This window comes from Thermobia domestica, chromosome 11 (assembly GCF_964235325.1).
Source record: "Thermobia domestica chromosome 11, izTheDome1.hap1.1, whole genome shotgun sequence".
NCBI classification, from domain to species: Eukaryota; Metazoa; Arthropoda; class Insecta; order Zygentoma; family Lepismatidae; genus Thermobia; species Thermobia domestica.
The window spans coordinates 179,068,632-179,088,253 of NC_137464.1; the positions used below are offsets into that span (position 1 = coordinate 179,068,632).

General features: G+C 36.7%; 1 protein-coding gene across 1 annotated transcript in view; it reads right to left on the minus strand.

Moving 5' to 3' along the window:
* Positions 1–19,622, minus strand: part of LOC145664586 (developmentally-regulated GTP-binding protein 2) — a 66,334-nt gene that overhangs the window by 41,021 nt on the left and 5,691 nt on the right. Inside the window, exons 2-3 of the mRNA XM_081731378.1 lie at positions 19,205–19,362; positions 3,007–3,177 (exon numbers count right to left, since the gene is read on the minus strand). Of these exons, the coding sequence (XP_081587504.1) occupies positions 3,007–3,177; positions 19,205–19,362 (329 nt within the window). The remainder of the gene's footprint in view (positions 1–3,006; positions 3,178–19,204; positions 19,363–19,622) is intronic.

The window sequence follows — 19,622 nt, forward strand, 5'->3', positions numbered from 1 at the left end:
TGAACTTCTCCCCCTCCCCTCTAATCAGGTTTTCGTAAATATTATTTAACAGAATACGATGTATGAGTTTATTGAGGTTTTCACATAATACCCACTCTTGCATTGGAGATAATTAATACGAAGAATCAGCCTTCCCCCACCTCCCACTCTTCGAAAATTTGAATAAATTTCTATGATAACTTTTGTAAAAATACAGTTTTCAAATATGGTCTGTTTTTGGAGAATTTCCAAGTGTCTCCCTGTTGAAATGGACCAAAAATGAGGTATCATGTTCTCTCCAGTTTTGTATAAGAAATTTCGTAAATATTTATTAAACAAATTTAGATTTTTATAGAATATTTTGTGTGTTTTGTCGGAATTCAGAGACTTACTCCTACAGTTTGCAGTTGAAATTTGTGTAAAGGAGGATCGCTAGCTTCAACAATGCACAGCATCACTAGTTCTATTGAAGCAAGGAAGCTTTTTCATTCAACTCAATTTGCATTTCATCGCTGCTTCTCAAAAACTGCTAAGTGCAAAATTCAAAATGTTAAACGAGAGAGAAAAACCGAATGCATTGTTTTTATTCTTTCTTAGGGGGCAGGCAAAACGAAAATAGATATGTGCAGCTGCTGCTCGTGCATTATTGTTATCGTTTTAACATGAAATCAACTACATATCTTCGAAAACACAGAGGAAAATGATACGAGTAATTTGACTGCAACATTACATGGCGGGTTTTGTTTTATGTCGTAACTACCCTTTAAATGGACGACTTCACATAAGGATACTTGTAGGAATACGCTCTACAGCAAAATGCTCCCCTATCAGTAAAAATCACATTTTGGCAAAAACTGCACATAGTGGTTTTTGAAGAGGCAGCGTCGATTTGTGCGTCTGTCCGCTCGTCTGATCCACAGTAACTCTTGTGATTGAGTAAAGCTTGCCCGATTTTAGAGAAATTTGCTATGTGTCTTCCTTCAACATGTAGAAGTAATCCACTTGTTTACTCCTACAATTTGAGATTGAAATTAATAAAACAGAGGATCGCTGGCTTCGACAATGCAAAGCAGCACTAGTTCATATTACAGCATTTATATACATATTATTCTTGATTATCCACTTGATGCAATGGAGGTAAGTGCTCTTTTGATCACTGATTTCGAAAATGCTGCACAAGAACTAGAGTAAGGTTCCATCAAGACAATGTGCTTATATGCCGCATGTTAAATTTTAACTAGAAATCGCCAACAACGTATCCGCAACTAAGAAATGTATGGGAATAAAAGCTGTGATGTCACTGGGGTCGCTAAATAGTGCAGTCAACGGACATGAATTAGGCAGATCTCAATTTTGGTGTATAAATTATCTTCATCGTGCCTGCTTCAAGTCGCTTACAGTATACAAGCATAAACAACGAATTAATCTTTCACAATTTGTTCACATTTTCACACTAATTGACTTAATATAGTCAATATACCATGAAAAAATTGACTTGGATTAACTGGACCTTGGATATATTACCGATGATTTGAATGAGTGTATTACTACAGGCAATGGCAAAAAAATATATATCTTTTGATTATAGCATGAAATAAATTCTTTGCGCCTATTGTCCAATGTTCCTGTTGTACCGATCCGAAAATAAGTCTACGTTTGCTATGTAAGTCATTCACTGTCCATTATCAACCGCGAATTCAGAAAGCGTATGCTGCTTGAGTAACGAAACAGGATGTTGTCTCTTAGCACTTAGACAATGCTTAATGTCAATGAATTGAGCTAAACTTACATAATGACCTGAGGGAAGTGGTTCTCCTTGCAACAGATATTGTATATCTGAATTGAATACACTTTGTTTAACTTGCTTCAGAACACACAGGAGAGCTAAAATATTTTGACTATTTCATATATTTCTAAATCCTTAAATTATTCACCTAGTAGTGTTCGTCAATATTTTCTCCAATACTTGAGGTGAGACAGTCGGCCACCAATCTTTAGAGAAACACAATGACTAAAGTCCTTTTCCACAACACGATCTTTTTTCCCCTCAACAATGGTTATTCATGAATATTGTGTAAAATTTTATTGATATAAATGTATGCAAAATTTATAAATAACCACTTATGTCTTACTCGAAACACTGCAAGAAAAAAAAATGACAAGGAACACTATTAGGTGAATAATTTAAAGTACTACAATGTGTTCCATACGCTCGATAAGTAAATATTTCTCAACCATTGAATTTGTTTCCTCTGAGTCATTTCTGAGTATTTTTAATAGCAATGTCGATAACGACAGAATTATAAATATCGGTAACGGTATAGAGCTATTTCAAGTTAGCATTGACTGATGACCAAACTTCTGATCTTGGATTTAAAGTGTTACTAATAGTATATGTGAACTGTTCCGTGCTTTTAGTTATATAACTGGTTATCAGAACTTGGCCTCTATAGATGTTGATATGTATAGCACCATCCTCATCAACATCGTTACTGAAAGTAAACATGGCTCAGAAAAAAGCAAATTCAGCATTTTAGAAATACAAGAAGTCAAAATACCTGAGCTTTGTCTCACTACAAATTATTTCACATTTGAAGGAAAAATATTTAAACAAACAGAAGAACTAGCCATGAGTACCCACTCCCTCTGCTATTAGCTAACAGATTTGAAACCAATATTCTAAATAAAGATCAGTACACATTCATCAGTTATTTCCATTTAGTTGGTTACACGTTAATCACAAGAGTTGGAAAGAAAGTCATTGCAAAACATCCAGAGTACAAATCTACCGTAGGAGGTACAAACGTTTACTAGCGTTCAATGTAATTCCCAGTCTGGCACATTACTGCAAAACAATGCACACTTTATTATTTCCTTGATTTTCAACCTTCGTGATCAAGCTGCAGGGCAAAATTAAAATTTAGGAAGTGTAAGAATTATAAGGTTATTAAAATTAAAAGTAAGCGAAGCAAAATTCTTGACTTCCTCCCCTTTTTAAATTTCATTAGTGTTAAATGTTATACGTACCTGCCTGCCTCTTCCCTTGCCCTGAGCGGCTCCTTCTATAATACCTGGTAGGTCAAGTAACTGAATATTAGCTCCTTTATACTCTATTACGCCAGGGATACACGTCAAAGTTGTAAATTCATATGATGCAGCTTCACTCTGCGTAGTAGTCAACGTACTCAGGAGTGTGGACTGAAAATCAAATGCAAAATACAACAAAATTGCAAGGTTCATAAACATTTCAGTGTGCCCACAAAATTTGTAAAGTTAAACTTCCTGGGCAGATTTTTAAAAAATTCCTTACTAACACACCATTCAATTTTGTACTTTTGCAAAACCCTCTGTTTTCTTTTACATGCAAAATTCACCATCCCCATAGTTGCCCAACACCTGAGTATAAAATTTTATCATAAGCGATTTTTTCATTACTTCATTACAATTCAAAATATAATCAAATTACATGAACGAAGTTTTTACTAAAATATTTTGCACAAGTACTGATTAAAATAACCAAATTTACATTTCCATCATGAATGTCTTGTCTTACAATCATTGTCAAAAGTCTGAGCATCCTACTAATTTTTCAGAATTTTCCAAACAAAAGAAACTTAATCTATACAAAACCCTGTTTATTGGTCTTATTCTGTAAAATAAATAACACTGTTCATATAAGAACACAAAAATGCATGATTGTGTTCACATTCAGATAACATGTATTGAGGAAAACTGCTTTGCAATAGTCAAGTAACTATCGAACACACAACTGTCGGGGCCGGTGGCAGGAAGCGATCAGAACTTTTGCGGCCACTGGTGAGGGAGTTCCACCACAGGTCACGAACATAAAAAGAGATTATTAGCGACAATATCTCTACCAAAGGTAGCCGAAATCAAACTAACAGAATAGTTAATAAAGGACCACGAAAGGTCTCAAGAATATCTCTGACTTAGAGGGTTGCCTGACATTAAAAATGTAATGGAGCTGAGCAATCTATGGGGCTCTGCAATTTATTAGTACGGTAAGGAGGAGGTCCGTCCTGTTCAAACAATGTCCGACTAACAAGGCTGTCGGCAAGGTGAATTTGATAGGGAGAGAGAGAACAGGATGAGTGTCTATGTATGACAATAATTAATTACAAAGTTCAAGCACGAGTTTACGAGGTTATAAGGGAGCCTTGATCCGTGAATGTCCCGCAGGTAATTGCCAGCACTTTAGGGCAGTGGCGGCTCCAAAGGGGGGTCACTAGTTAACGTGAAGCCCACACAACAACGAGATTAATTAGCACACCAAAATAATAGACAACTAGGACTCGTGCAAAGAAATAAATATTTGTAGCGGGACGACAACTTAATAATTAGGCACGTATTATACAACAATGAATTAAAATTAAAGCTAATGCAATGGAGACAGGATTATTAACACACTTAATGGACCTCAAATACATAAACTTCACAAGATAAGGTCAGGCTTGGCTATACTTAAATAATTCAGCCTAATAACAATTTAATCGATAAAACAATAAAAATGGAAGAGATAGTTATCGCTAACAACCTTAGTTGTAGAATCACTTTATAAAAACACAAACATTGAAATCGGATATTGGGTGCACAGAAGTAGACGTGATTCTGAGTCGATGCGAGGAATCAAGATGCACAATTAAGATCACTAAAACAATTTAAATCACTCACCTCGCAATTGAACACCTACGGAGATGAAAGAGTTCCAAGTGGCCTCTGGAGATATCGTCGAGTCCTGTATAAATAAGTCCAGTTGAGCTTAGCGTGGCAACAAGATGTTCACTGCGACCAAGAATTCCCAGAAGATGTCTGTATTGGTTCGAGCGGTAAAACCAACAAGATGCTTCTACGGAGAGCGAAGTCCTTTCTCCAATCGGAATTCTCACGGGCGAATGCAGAGATGGTACTGTAGTCGCAGAACACACACACAGGAGGGTGATGGGTCACCCAACTTCCCAATCCAAGATGATGAAGAGTTCAGTCCTCAACAGGCGTGACTGGTGTAGTGGTTCACGTAGGAACCAGAGAACGAAAAAGATGTGATAATAATGACTTCGACGAACGGCTTCTTCGGAGGTACTTTCTGAGAGAATATGAGTAGGTGAGGTCGTACTTTGAAAACTTTAGATAGGCGTTTTAAATGACTGGAACGCCGAGTTAGAAGTAGTATGAATTTTATTGTAAGTTGCTTTAGTACAGCGCAGAAGAGTTGATAAGCAATAAGTTGTGATACATCAGAGGTAATTTTAGATGACGCCTCAGTCTAGTGGCGTATGCGTGAAACTTGAGAGGGGTCAGAATATGACCAATGATAAAAGAGAAATAAGAGCAGTTCAATGAAGAGATCGAATTACGACTGCCTGCATGTAGTAGTAGTAAACTTACTAAAAACAACGTTCAGCACAGCAACAAAGTTCTTGCTGTATTGCACACACGAAATGAAAACAGAGATGGTCCTTGGTAGGAGAACGGAGATGGCGGAGTTCTCCACTAACACAGTGTATTAACACACTCTGATAATGCACTAAGTTCTTCTCTCTATGACTCTAACAAAGTCAGAGAAGAAACGCAAGTCCGGCGGGCGAAGGACAGAAGCCTGAGCCCGAAGAGTGGGCCGGAGCCCCCGGCGACGAGCACGAAGCTCGTGCCTCGTAGACACACAATGATTTCCCCCTGAGAACAGCTTGTACAGCTATTTTGTATTCAGGGAGTTTATTCACACGTTACGTACGTGGGAGTATAGTAGGGTGGTATCTTTCCAAAAGGGCGGATACTCGTGTGCAATGAAATTAGTCTTTACGTTTAGATTGGGTATCGATAATCTAAACGACTATTTAGGGTGTTAACTAGAATAGTCACGCATGCGCGTTATTACAAACAGTATAAGGCTTTAGCGTCATCTAGTACATAATATCCAAATTAAAAGTCAAAGGTTAATTTGATATTACAAAGAAAATCAGGCTTTATCCGGATTTTACAGGTTTCTTAATAGTTTCACAATGATACCAAAAATACAAGTGTTCCCAAGACACTTATTTTATACGGTGTCAAAATAGACATATTTAGTATTTTCGAAGTGTCAACTTCGGCGCCAAAATGTTAATTATACGTCTACCATGTTTTTGAGAACATCTGGGCTTAAACAGAGGACAATGAGAGTATTCAGAAAATAACATCAGACTCTTAGATAAGACACAAGGGTTAGATATTCCCTTGCACGTGCAGCGAATTGAAGGTTATAGGTTACCAATTCAGATCTGTTTCTCAAGATGCAAAGAGGGGAGAAAAAGATATGAGTTTCCTCTTACGAGACAATAGCTAACTTTAAGTATTCGTCTGGCTTAGTTATTCCACAGAAAGAACAAAATATAAAGAGAGAAATTTAACATTGACTAATACCTGCAATAATTACATGGCAATAAAGCAATTAAAAGGTTTTTAAAGAGTAATTATGAATTTAATAACAGTAAGAAAAGCAAAAAATTAGGTCGGCCCGAAGGCGCCTCAGGTCGGCCGCTACATTCCTCCCGCGTAAAATAAAAAAAAATAGACGAGGGAACTGAGGAATATTTTTTTTGAGTACTTGGGCTTAAAATTTTTTTTTTGAAAAAAAAAGTTAAGTGGCAATATTGTTTTTAAACTTTAGAGTTGGCAACACTTTTTAATCTTTAGGATTGGCAACACTGCTTAATACTCATACATAGATATATTCAATTAAAATTCCTTTGTCCTAGTTGGCAACACTTACTAATTCTTTAAGTAAAGTTCATAAAGGTAAAACATTTTTGTTGCTTATACCAGCAAGTATTATTTTATACACAATTATAGCTAAATAATCGAAGTACTTAAATCCATAAAGTAAAAACCCATTGAAATGATTATATAGTATTAGGTAACACCATAATAAAATAATATGACACAAAAGTAATTATATCAGTAGTACCGAAGTATTCACTAGAATCCCAAAATAGCTTAAATATATATATTTTTTTGTGTATATAAGAAGATATACGATTATCTAAAGGTCTAATACCTAGGTCATACCCAAACAATTAAAAAGTTAAAGAAATGTTTATATATATATACACCTATAACTAGAATTAAATATGAGAACCCAAAATTATTATTAAACTACGTTAATAAACAAAGTTATCATTAGACTACCAATTATTAAGATATAAAATCTCGATTGTGAGTGAATCACAATTTAAGAAATTACTACATGGCTCTACCAATGGTTATATACGTATCATACAAAGAGTTCCCTAGTTGGTACGATTTGTTCCTACATATTTACAAAACTAAGCTTTGTTTGTAAAAATATACAAAGACTAACAAGGCCAACACAACCTGATTTTGTATAAATACACTATACCTATTAAAACACTATAGCGAGGGATAACACAAATGACTTCAATTATGTACAGTACACATTTAAAATATATTTTTTTTACTCAGTTTTTATAGTTATTATTATTATAATACGAGTTCCTATATATATAAAGGATATACCTATATGTAAAGGAGATGGATGACCCATACTAAAATAATATAGTTAGATATTAAACTCAAGTAACATGCAATTATGCTATACAAATCAATTATAACTACAAAGGAAGTATATATAGATAATAAATATTCACACGCATTTTTTTACTAATTTGCAATCATTAACGATAGTTGTATTCTTGACCTCTCTAGACATTCAAGGAACTGCACATTTCCTAAACGAAATTTCCACTAGGTATATATAGAATTACTAAATTTAACAAAAGATTTGCATGACTTCTATATTATTAAAAAGTACAAGAATCAACTACTTAAAATTCTAGAGATTATAAACACTACACAGAATCGCAAGACTACCGTATACAGAATATAACTACATTAGTTACTGAAGGATTTAATTCATGATTTTTTTTTGTTTATTATTATTATTATTATTATTATTATTATTATTATTATTATTATTACTATATGTAAATTTTCTTTTTCTCTACGTTTTGTTTTTGGATACATTAATTAAAAATTTACACTTTATCACTTACTCCAAAATTGTCAAAACAAACCATTAAATATACGATAAGAAAGGGAGCCAGTTTGTTTTTATGTTCTTCTAGTCTTTACCAAAATTGGGTTACTGGGACTCCCTGAGGTCGAAGGTTATCCACTACCGGAGGGTAGTTGGGAATTGACGCTCAGATGTTTTCTATTCTTTTTTTTTTTTTTTTTTTTTTTTTTGCTACTACACTCCACGCTGAGGTCAGGGTGGTGTGAAGAAAAAGAAATTATACTACAGCCCTGTCTGGTAAGGGTCTGGTTTTTCTTTTTAAACAGAGAACGGCCAAAAGAAGAATTTCTGTTTTCATACAAGCTTTCGAATGAAATGAAGGCTGATTTCTTTTAGCGCGAAAGGGATAAACTAGCACATATATATATATATATTCTTAAAACACTTTATAACATTCATCCTTTTAAATAATTAGAATTCAGTACGAAACAGCGTATGAATGTTTCGAAATGAACCCTTTTTAAATAGCATTTATATGGAACACGACTCAATACAGGGTGTTCATAAACTAAATGGCAATTTTATAGTTACGTCTAAAATACCTGAATTATAATATGGCGCAAACGACCAATATACAAGATCAATTATTGGCTAGACTTTCAACATTTTCATTTAACAATATGCCAATTAAGGCGTGGTTCAATATTATTGTTTAGTGACTATTGTCACGCAGTTGAACTGACGCTTAACAAAATCAATCAAATAAATCGTCTCAATTTATAGAACGAACTACCACAAATAATTAATCAACGCAGTTGAACAGACGTTTAATAAACTTAATCAAATAAATCGTCTTAATTTATAAAATGAACTGCTACAAATAATTAATCGATAAGAGAGGTAGAGTTACTATATAAAATTTCAAATCAACATATATTTAATTGTACTATTCGCACAGAGGTACTTCACTTTTACGTCATTTATTAACAAAGGAACCAATATAACTGAAGTACTGACATTTAGAAATTAACAATGAATTTAAATATAACTTCAGGCAATTATCTTGTTGCCTTACTATGATAACAACTACCTTTTACAGTAAAATATTAATATCATTCAATTGGTGGGTCTTAATTTCAACCTGGATATTCACCAAAAATTCATATTAATTATAACATATAGTAGATATCAAAACACATTTATCATATGCATTATAACGCATAATATATCAAATGCCATTATCATAATTATTAGAATGTATATTCACGTTAGAATATTATTAGAATTACAGCTTAAAATGTCTATTCCTAGTAAATACAATAATCAATATATCCAAATGATAAAAATAGAATGTGCCACAACCTTATAGAAATACAATCGAACGGGAATAGACTATAATTACTTAAATACATTTAAGAACAATTAATACAAATCAACGAGAATTCCTTACAGGAGACATGATGTCGACTCTTAGATACAAATTAAGTTGGCACTCGGACGGCAGGAGGCAAGAGAGGTATAATAAGGATTACTTTTAGCCTATCATCTAATATTAACTCATATGACCCTGGGACTTACATTTACTTCACATTTATTCATAATTTTAACTTTGAGGAATTTAACCGCGTATTTACATTTTAGAGACCTTTTGGGATATCTATACGCACAAAAGAACGATTTATCATTTCAAATAGGAGACAAGGAGTTTATATGCAATTACAAAGTGATCAATAATGCACTTATTTACTAAACAGGGCGGCTGTATTTGACATTTAGGCCCGATAAGAATTTTATTCTAGAAAATAACTCGATTCCTGGACTTGCAAAAGCATTTCTTTTACTCATGATATTATAACATCACTAATTTACGCGGAAGCTAGAAAACATAACAATACTTGATACATTGGACAAGCGAATTTAATTCTCTCTTCGGACAACCTTAGATTTTCTTAAGGACTCGTGCTTGGACTCATTAGGGAGCAAGAGTGCTCAAAAGGATTAGGTCTACACAAACGCACCTTTGATTAGATTAGGCACTCGCGAGCAAGAACATTTATGACCATTTAAATACAACATTAGCTTCCATACTTATCATTACCATCTCGAAAAGCACATAATTAAAACTTTGACACAATAGGGTGTCTTTCGAACGAAACACTGGGCTTCCTTCCGAAAGAACCAAACATTCTCTGGTCGTTCGTTAGTAAACTGAACGATAATAAACAGCTGCGGGACCTAGGGGGTCCATAGCGACCTGGGATGTAATAGGAGGGTCCCGTACCTTTAAGGGGGTAAGCCTTCTCAAAGATCCGGCTTAACATCCTTACAATTACGCGGACGCACCATTATACAATAAGGTCGATATAACAGAGGATCAACATTAGAGATTGCGCGATTCTCAGCTAATACAAGCGATAGAAACAAGCGGCAATTCTCTGAAACGACCAATTTACGCTTTGGGGCTGATAATTATAGTTAATTATCACGTTTGATGGAATTGGTACAATAAGATCGATTCAAGGGAGTATAAACATCAGAGATTACACGATTCTCAGCTAATACGAGCGATAGAAACAGGTGGCAATTCTCTGAACGACCAATGTACGCTTTGGGGCTGATAATTATAGTTAATTATCACGTTTGATGGAATTGGTACTCTTTTTAGGAAAGGGAATTGACACATCCTAACCTAATCTAGACTCCATGAATTACTGCTGGAACAAGGGAGAGGTATGTTTACTGTCTCAATATTTTCCGACAGGGTGTCTCCCAACGATACGTTCCAAAATTAGATAGCTCGCTAAAATTTACAAGATAATTACACAACTCGAGGCATTAGCGCTCGGCAAGAAATAGCAAAATTAATAACAATACTACAGAGCACGGTTTTACGTCCTGAACAAATGAAATTATTAACACAATGACTACGGTCGAATTTATCGTGACCGGAAAGTAATAAATTTATAGATAATTCAACTTCTAACATAATGAATAAGAAAAGATTCATTGATTAATAATGTCTACTAATAAATTATTTAAACGTCTCCTTAATTAATAACAATAGCTAAGCACAAACGGAATTGTTAGGATTAATCTTTCTACTACATTAAGTTCACGTATTTCTTCCGTAATAAAACAGCCTTACACTGGCAATTAAAATTTACAAGAGCTTTATTCAAATTACAAAACTTTGATGCCATGGACTTCAAAAAGCAATAACGCATATCCTAATACTTTACGCTCTTATCATTCAATCAAAATACAAGGGACTTCGCGGTCTTAGAATACAGGGTACTATACTTCAGGGGTGTCCCACATTAGTGTTGTCTTTATTCAAACACGACTTAAAATAATAAAATAACGAGTTAGGCTTAATATTACAACAACTTATTAAGAATGGTCTCTACTTAAAACAAATTACTAAACTGAATTTATTGCCCTTTTAAACTTTCAATCTTGGTATACTTAATTCTCTCATAATTAACAACAAGCACGTCCATTCATAAACAATAAAATTAAATTGGCCTCCAAGAAGATTTTTAAAATAATTTGAAACTTCAAAATCACAATAATGAATCTCATTATGAACTTTTACTGAGAAACGAAACATATTAAGGCTTTAGTTCGCATAGTTCGTGTAAGGAATCTCTTTAGCACCTAACATAATATTTAATTTACCACTAACGCTGAGAAGACAGTCGGGGAAAGATCAAGAATTTACCCACAATCAAAGAACTAACAACGCGTGAGTATAAGGACTCACAGAATGAAAATTTCAAAATAAATTTCAAAATTTCAATGATGTTTGTTTTGACTGACTTGTACATTAATTACACAAGCAGAATTTGAATACTTGGAGTTCCTACACCAGCCTTACGACTGATGATTCTTGAAATGAATCTCGCGAAAATCCATTGCAAGAATCGAACTCAGAATACGTTGAGAAGCTTTGAATACAGAACGGAATAGCTTTCATCTCGATAGGTGAAGAAGAAAGTATCCGTCCCGCATTTGGCGCCATAAACCTTCTCAAGGTATTGTGTTGATATTTTTCCCTACAGTTTTTAGAATACTAAGGCAGTACACAACCGAGGAATGCTAACCAACACATTTCCTTTTTCTCGCTTTTTTTTCTTTTCACAAAATATATAGATATATATATTTTTTTGTTTTGTTTTGCCCAGCTGGGGAAACTAACAGAGAACAGATGTTTTCTCTCTGTGTTGAAGAAAAAGGAACGAACTATTCTTTTGATATATGGACTGTTTCTCTTTCCTTCCCTCATTGACTTCTCTAGAACAAGCAAAATGATAGTTAAGCTTTCAGGGTAGAAGGGGCATTTGCCCAACGCAACATATTAACACAAAATGTTTACTTTTAGATTTAAATTTCAAGCAACTTAATAGGAAACCTGTCATTTCAATTAACACAATTTAAACATTAAATTATACGTTACTCATCTAGAATATAGATGTGACCCTAAGCAAACTACTTAACACAAATGAAAGTAATAATATAAATAACTCCTGCTTTGTCATTTACAAAAGCAACATAGGATTCTATAATCAATATCAATTAACACATTATTAGATGACGAGCTAATGATCGAATCTCACCGCTGAAACACCAAATTTATGTCGGGGCCGGTGGCAGGAAGCGATCAGAACTTTTGCGGCCACTGGTGAGGGAGTTCCACCACAGGTCACGAACATAAAAAGAGATTATTAGCGACAATATCTCTACCAAAGGTAGCCGAAATCAAACTAACAGAATAGTTAATAAAGGACCACGAAAGGTCTCAAGAATATCTCTGACTTAGAGGGTTGCCTGACATTAAAAATGTAATGGAGCTGAGCAATCTATGGGGCTCTGCAATTTATTAGTACGGTAAGGAGGAGGTCCGTCCTGTTCAAACAATGTCCGACTAACAAGGCTGTCGGCAAGGTGAATTTGATAGGGAGAGAGAGAACAGGATGAGTGTCTATGTATGACAATAATTAATTACAAAGTTCAAGCACGAGTTTACGAGGTTATAAGGGAGCCTTGATCCGTGAATGTCCCGCAGGTAATTGCCAGCACTTTAGGGCAGTGGCGGCTCCAAAGGGGGGTCACTAGTTAACGTGAAGCCCACACAACAACGAGATTAATTAGCACACCAAAATAATAGACAACTAGGACTCGTGCAAAGAAATAAATATTTGTAGCGGGACGACAACTTAATAATTAGGCACGTATTATACAACAATGAATTAAAATTAAAGCTAATGCAATGGAGACAGGATTATTAACACACTTAATGGACCTCAAATACATAAACTTCACAAGATAAGGTCAGGCTTGGCTATACTTAAATAATTCAGCCTAATAACAATTTAATCGATAAAACAATAAAAATGGAAGAGATAGTTATCGCTAACAACCTTAGTTGTAGAATCACTTTATAAAAACACAAACATTGAAATCGGATATTGGGTGCACAGAAGTAGACGTGATTCTGAGTCGATGCGAGGAATCAAGATGCACAATTAAGATCACTAAAACAATTTAAATCACTCACCTCGCAATTGAACACCTACGGAGATGAAAGAGTTCCAAGTGGCCTCTGGAGATATCGTCGAGTCCTGTATAAATAAGTCCAGTTGAGCTTAGCGTGGCAACAAGATGTTCACTGCGACCAAGAATTCCCAGAAGATGTCTGTATTGGTTCGAGCGGTAAAACCAACAAGATGCTTCTACGGAGAGCGAAGTCCTTTCTCCAATCGGAATTCTCACGGGCGAATGCAGAGATGGTACTGTAGTCGCAGAACACACACACAGGAGGGTGATGGGTCACCCAACTTCCCAATCCAAGATGATGAAGAGTTCAGTCCTCAACAGGCGTGACTGGTGTAGTGGTTCACGTAGGAACCAGAGAACGAAAAAGATGTGATAATAATGACTTCGACGAACGGCTTCTTCGGAGGTACTTTCTGAGAGAATATGAGTAGGTGAGGTCGTACTTTGAAAACTTTAGATAGGCGTTTTAAATGACTGGAACGCCGAGTTAGAAGTAGTATGAATTTTATTGTAAGTTGCTTTAGTACAGCGCAGAAGAGTTGATAAGCAATAAGTTGTGATACATCAGAGGTAATTTTAGATGACGCCTCAGTCTAGTGGCGTATGCGTGAAACTTGAGAGGGGTCAGAATATGACCAATGATAAAAGAGAAATAAGAGCAGTTCAATGAAGAGATCGAATTACGACTGCCTGCATGTAGTAGTAGTAAACTTACTAAAAACAACGTTCAGCACAGCAACAAAGTTCTTGCTGTATTGCACACACGAAATGAAAACAGAGATGGTCCTTGGTAGGAGAACGGAGATGGCGGAGTTCTCCACTAACACAGTGTATTAACACACTCTGATAATGCACTAAGTTCTTCTCTCTATGACTCTAACAAAGTCAGAGAAGAAACGCAAGTCCGGCGGGCGAAGGACAGAAGCCTGAGCCCGAAGAGTGGGCCGGAGCCCCCGGCGACGAGCACGAAGCTCGTGCCTCGTAGACACACAATGATTTCCCCCTGAGAACAGCTTGTACAGCTATTTTGTATTCAGGGAGTTTATTCACACGTTACGTACGTGGGAGTATAGTAGGGTGGTATCTTTCCAAAAGGGCGGATACTCGTGTGCAATGAAATTAGTCTTTACGTTTAGATTGGGTATCGATAATCTAAACGACTATTTAGGGTGTTAACTAGAATAGTCACGCATGCGCGTTATTACAAACAGTATAAGGCTTTAGCGTCATCTAGTACATAATATCCAAATTAAAAGTCAAAGGTTAATTTGATATTACAAAGAAAATCAGGCTTTATCCGGATTTTACAGGTTTCTTAATAGTTTCACAATGATACCAAAAATACAAGTGTTCCCAAGACACTTATTTTATACGGTGTCAAAATAGACATATTTAGTATTTTCGAAGTGTCAACTTCGGCGCCAAAATGTTAATTATACGTCTACCATGTTTTTGAGAACATCTGGGCTTAAACAGAGGACAATGAGAGTATTCAGAAAATAACATCAGACTCTTAGATAAGACACAAGGGTTAGATATTCCCTTGCACGTGCAGCGAATTGAAGGTTATAGGTTACCAATTCAGATCTGTTTCTCAAGATGCAAAGAGGGGAGAAAAAGATATGAGTTTCCTCTTACGAGACAATAGCTAACTTTAAGTATTCGTCTGGCTTAGTTATTCCACAGAAAGAACAAAATATAAAGAGAGAAATTTAACATTGACTAATACCTGCAATAATTACATGGCAATAAAGCAATTAAAAGGTTTTTAAAGAGTAATTATGAATTTAATAACAGTAAGAAAAGCAAAAAATTAGGTCGGCCCGAAGGCGCCTCAGGTCGGCCGCTACACAACTAACGTCAGGCTTTGTCTACTGATGCATCATTTCAACATCTAGTGGTGGTGTTTGCATGAACCCTTACCAGGACTTGTACGTTTACTCCATAAACAATTATGTGCGGTATTGAATCGTGTCGTATATGGATAAAATTGGGTGCGAATCTGTGGTGTTCGATCGTGCTGTTTTCACTCGCGTAAACAAGTAAAATAGCATGAACAATATGCAAGTATGGTGAATTAAGTGTCGATTCACATGCTCAGGTAGTTATTTTGAGAAAGACGAGCTATTATCTGTGGAAAATCGCTCAGTGGTTGTAGACATCAATCGATGCAGTGCGTCAGACTATTGGACAAACTGGTATAAATATTGCACAGAAACAAACTGCTTATCCAGAAATAACAAATTCTCGCAAAGACAAATTCATTAGGACTACAAGCAAATAGAATAGACATTTTAAGGCTTCAAAAGTAGCAACAGAACTACGAAAGAGCCGTTCTTAATCAATATCACATAGGACGTTGGTTCAGAGCCTGGATATTTTTGGTCTTGGGGTGCGCTTGCAGTAAAGAAACCACTTCTTCGAGCAGAAAACATTGCAAAATGGTATTCTTCGGCGAAAACATAAAGACTGCGTCGATGAACAATGGAAGAGGGTAGTATAGACCGACCAATCAAAATTTCAACTTTTCGGTTTCCCACGCCACATGTTTGTGCATCGCCCTCTCGAAAACGTTTTCATCCAGACTGTAATACCTGGATTGATTAATTGAAAGGGTTTATATGGGCGCGTCGACATCGAGGTCTTTTGCACCCTTCTCTGACAGGAAAAATGAAGTACCCAAGAACAAAAAAGCATAATATCACAGATATAATAAAGTAAAAGCAAAGTCTGGAGTACGTAAAAGGTGTTCGGTCATTTATGAATTAAAATGTCATAGCATTCAAGAAATGTGCAAACTCGATACACAAACACAAGGACGGGTTAGTACACAACAGCATGTTAATCTTCTCTGCCGGGGCAGCTCGGCAATAGGTGCACACACGTGGGGCAAGCCCATAATTAGTAATGAATATGACAGTGCAGTAAAGAAGATAAAAGCAAGGAAATGCTATGACAAGCATAAAACCACCATGAAAAAACACAAACGGTAGATAAAAGCAGAAATAAATTAATTAAAAGAAATGTGAGAAATGCACTCACAGATCACGCAAGACGTGCAAAAGCTGCAAGTAGGTGAAAACTTGCTGGATCATCTGGACATCGTCTCCAAGGAAGGTAGACAGATCAGCTGGTAAGCCAAGGCGGGCTCGCTCAGGAGCAAGAGGAACACATTCCACAAGAAGGTGGCGGATGGTCAGGAATGCACCACACTGGGTGTAGGAAGGCGGGTTCTGACGACGTAACAGGTAGCCATGGGTCAGATGGCTGTGCCCGATACGTAATCGTGCCAATCGTCGTTCTTCCAGTCTTGAAGGACGAGAACTCGTGGCCCAAACACCAAGTCGCAGCTTGACAGCATGCAATTTATTCTGAAGGTGCTCATCCCAGTTTGTCTGCCAGCGCTGAAGGAGAAGACGGTTGATTACAGGGCGAATATCAGAGCTGGGGAGCGATGGCGGATACTCAGGTCCTGTAAGGGCAGCTTCTTTGGCAACACGGTCAGCACGCTCGTTCCCTGGAATACCAGCATGGCCAGGCACCCAACAAAATTGGACATCGCAACCTGTAAGTCGTAAGGAATGGCAAGAGAGTAGAATTTGCTGAACTATAGGGTGCACAGTTGACACATCCGTGAGACTATGTAAAGCGCTGCTGGAGTCAGAGCACAGGAGAACATGTCGGAGATGGCGTCGATGAATATAATGCAGAGTCTCCAGAATAGCAACCAATTCAACAGTGAACACAGTGGAAGTAGGATGGAGCTTCAAGCCAGCGCTATGATCATCCGTGACGAAGGCACAGCCAACAGAATCTTCATGCTTCGAACCATCCGTGTAGAAGACAGCGTAGGTACGGTACGCATCCAGAAAAGAGAAGAACTCTTGACAAAATTGTTGATTGCTGGTAACAGACTTCTTAAATTGCGTTAGATGAAAGCTGACAACTGGTGGAAGAACTGTCCATGGAGGAATGGGCAGGAGGCCCAATGGATAGATAGCAGGGAGATCGAGTCCAAGAGAAGCCCCAAGGTCTATAGCACGAATGCCAAAAGGCCGGGTAGCAGTAGGTCGTTCTTGATATCTGTCATAGCGAGCACCAGCCTCAAGGGCAAAGGCCGAAGGATGGTCAGGTACGGCACGGATATGAATGTAATAGCGCAGGAGCAGGCAGTCCCGACGGTGGGAAAGAGATGGTTCATGAGCCTCGACATAGAGACTAGGAATAGGGCTAGTTCGGAAAGCTCCAAGCGCCAAACGAAGGCCAAGATGATGAACAGAATCCAGATGACGTAGGATGGAAGGTCGAGCAGAACCATATGCAACACAGCCATAATCCAATTGGGAGCGGATGAGGCTACGATATAGACGCAACATCACCACACGGTCAGCACCCCACGAAAGATGGGACACCAAACGTAGTAAGTTCATGGAGCGGAGACAGCGGTACTTCAGGTCTCGAACGTGAACAGCCCAGGTAAGTCGTCGGTCAAACTCCAAGCCCAGAAAACGAACATGATCCACATAGGACAATCGAGAACAGCCAAGGAACAGCTCAGGATCATAGGCACAGTGACGAAGGCGACAAAAATGTACGCAGTGTGTTTTGGTGAGAAAAAAGCTGAAACCAGTAGTGGTAGACCATCGGTGAAGGCGGTTGAGCGCTAACTGCAACTGGCGAGTAACTGTACGGAGATCACGTGAGCGACAGTAGATAGTAAAGTCATCCACATAAAGCAGCCCATGAACAGAAGGGGAGAGCTGCGACATCACACTGTTCACTGCAACAGCAAACAATGTGACAACTGCTTGGTCGGAAAGTTTTTTGAGTTAGGTTCGTGGCGTCTCGCGACGAGAAATCTTGCAAATACTATATGTTGATTTATTTCTACAAGAGGTGCAAAAAGGCATCTAGTATATCAGTACATCAAATGAAAAGCGAAAAGAAAGACAAGTGTGTTTTTTCTATATTTTCGGCGCTGAAGAACGACGTTACTGTTTCACTGATCTATATTGTACGCACATCTGAGTCATGCTGCACAATACATCGGCTACATCCAATAGTTTGAATTTGTTTTTTCTGATGCCAATGCGCCTTTCTTCAAGGGATTTCTTTTATTATATACTCAGAAACAAGGATAGGATAACCCCAAACCTGAGAAAGTCTGGAGGATGATCCACTAGCAACAAACCGACACACGGAAGGAAAGACAGAGTGGAAAACTGTTTCGTAACCCGGAGTCGATGCATTTTTTCTTGCAGCAACCGATCCTTCAAAGAAAAGTTTCTTCAAATAATAGTAAGATATTTTTTTTCTTCAGCTTCCGTGATAATAATGAAACTGCAAAGATGCATCACATTTTGCGATACATTTTTCAATTTGTATCACATTTCAATGTTTTTGCATCACAAACTGCGATGTGATACCGCTTAAAAAAAAAAAAAAAAAAAAAAAAAAAAAAAAAAAAAAAAAAAAAACCCTCTGGTGTCCACTTATACTATGTAAAAACGAAATTTACAACACTGAAATAGTTAGAATACTGTAAATTTCTTATCAAAATTATATCTGTTGGTAGGAGCTGAGGGAGAGAAGGAGGAAAGAGGAAAAGTAAAAGAGATCTCTGACATCAAGACTCACCTTTCCTACCGATGGGAACCCTATTAACGCTACTCTTGCATCGCCGGATTTTAACACATCGAAACCTTCTCCTTTTTCTGCTTTCTTTGGTGGTTCAAGTAGCTGAGCTCTATATTTAGCAAGTTTCGCTTTTAGTACACCTAAATGGTACTCGGTAGCTGCAATGAAAGAATACCACATAAAAAAATCGAATATAGTTTAAAAAGTATATATAGTTATCGTAAAATCACAGAAACATAAATATCAATCTAAGCAAAAAAAAAAAAAAAAAAGTCAGTAAGTAGTGATGCAAAGACTAAAAAAAAGTTTGGAAAAAAAATCTTTTTAGTTGAGAAATTTTAGTCTTTCTTTCTTTCTTGATATTTCAACTTTTAGTAAAGAAATAACAGCACATTTCAACTTTGTTTTCCCATTATAA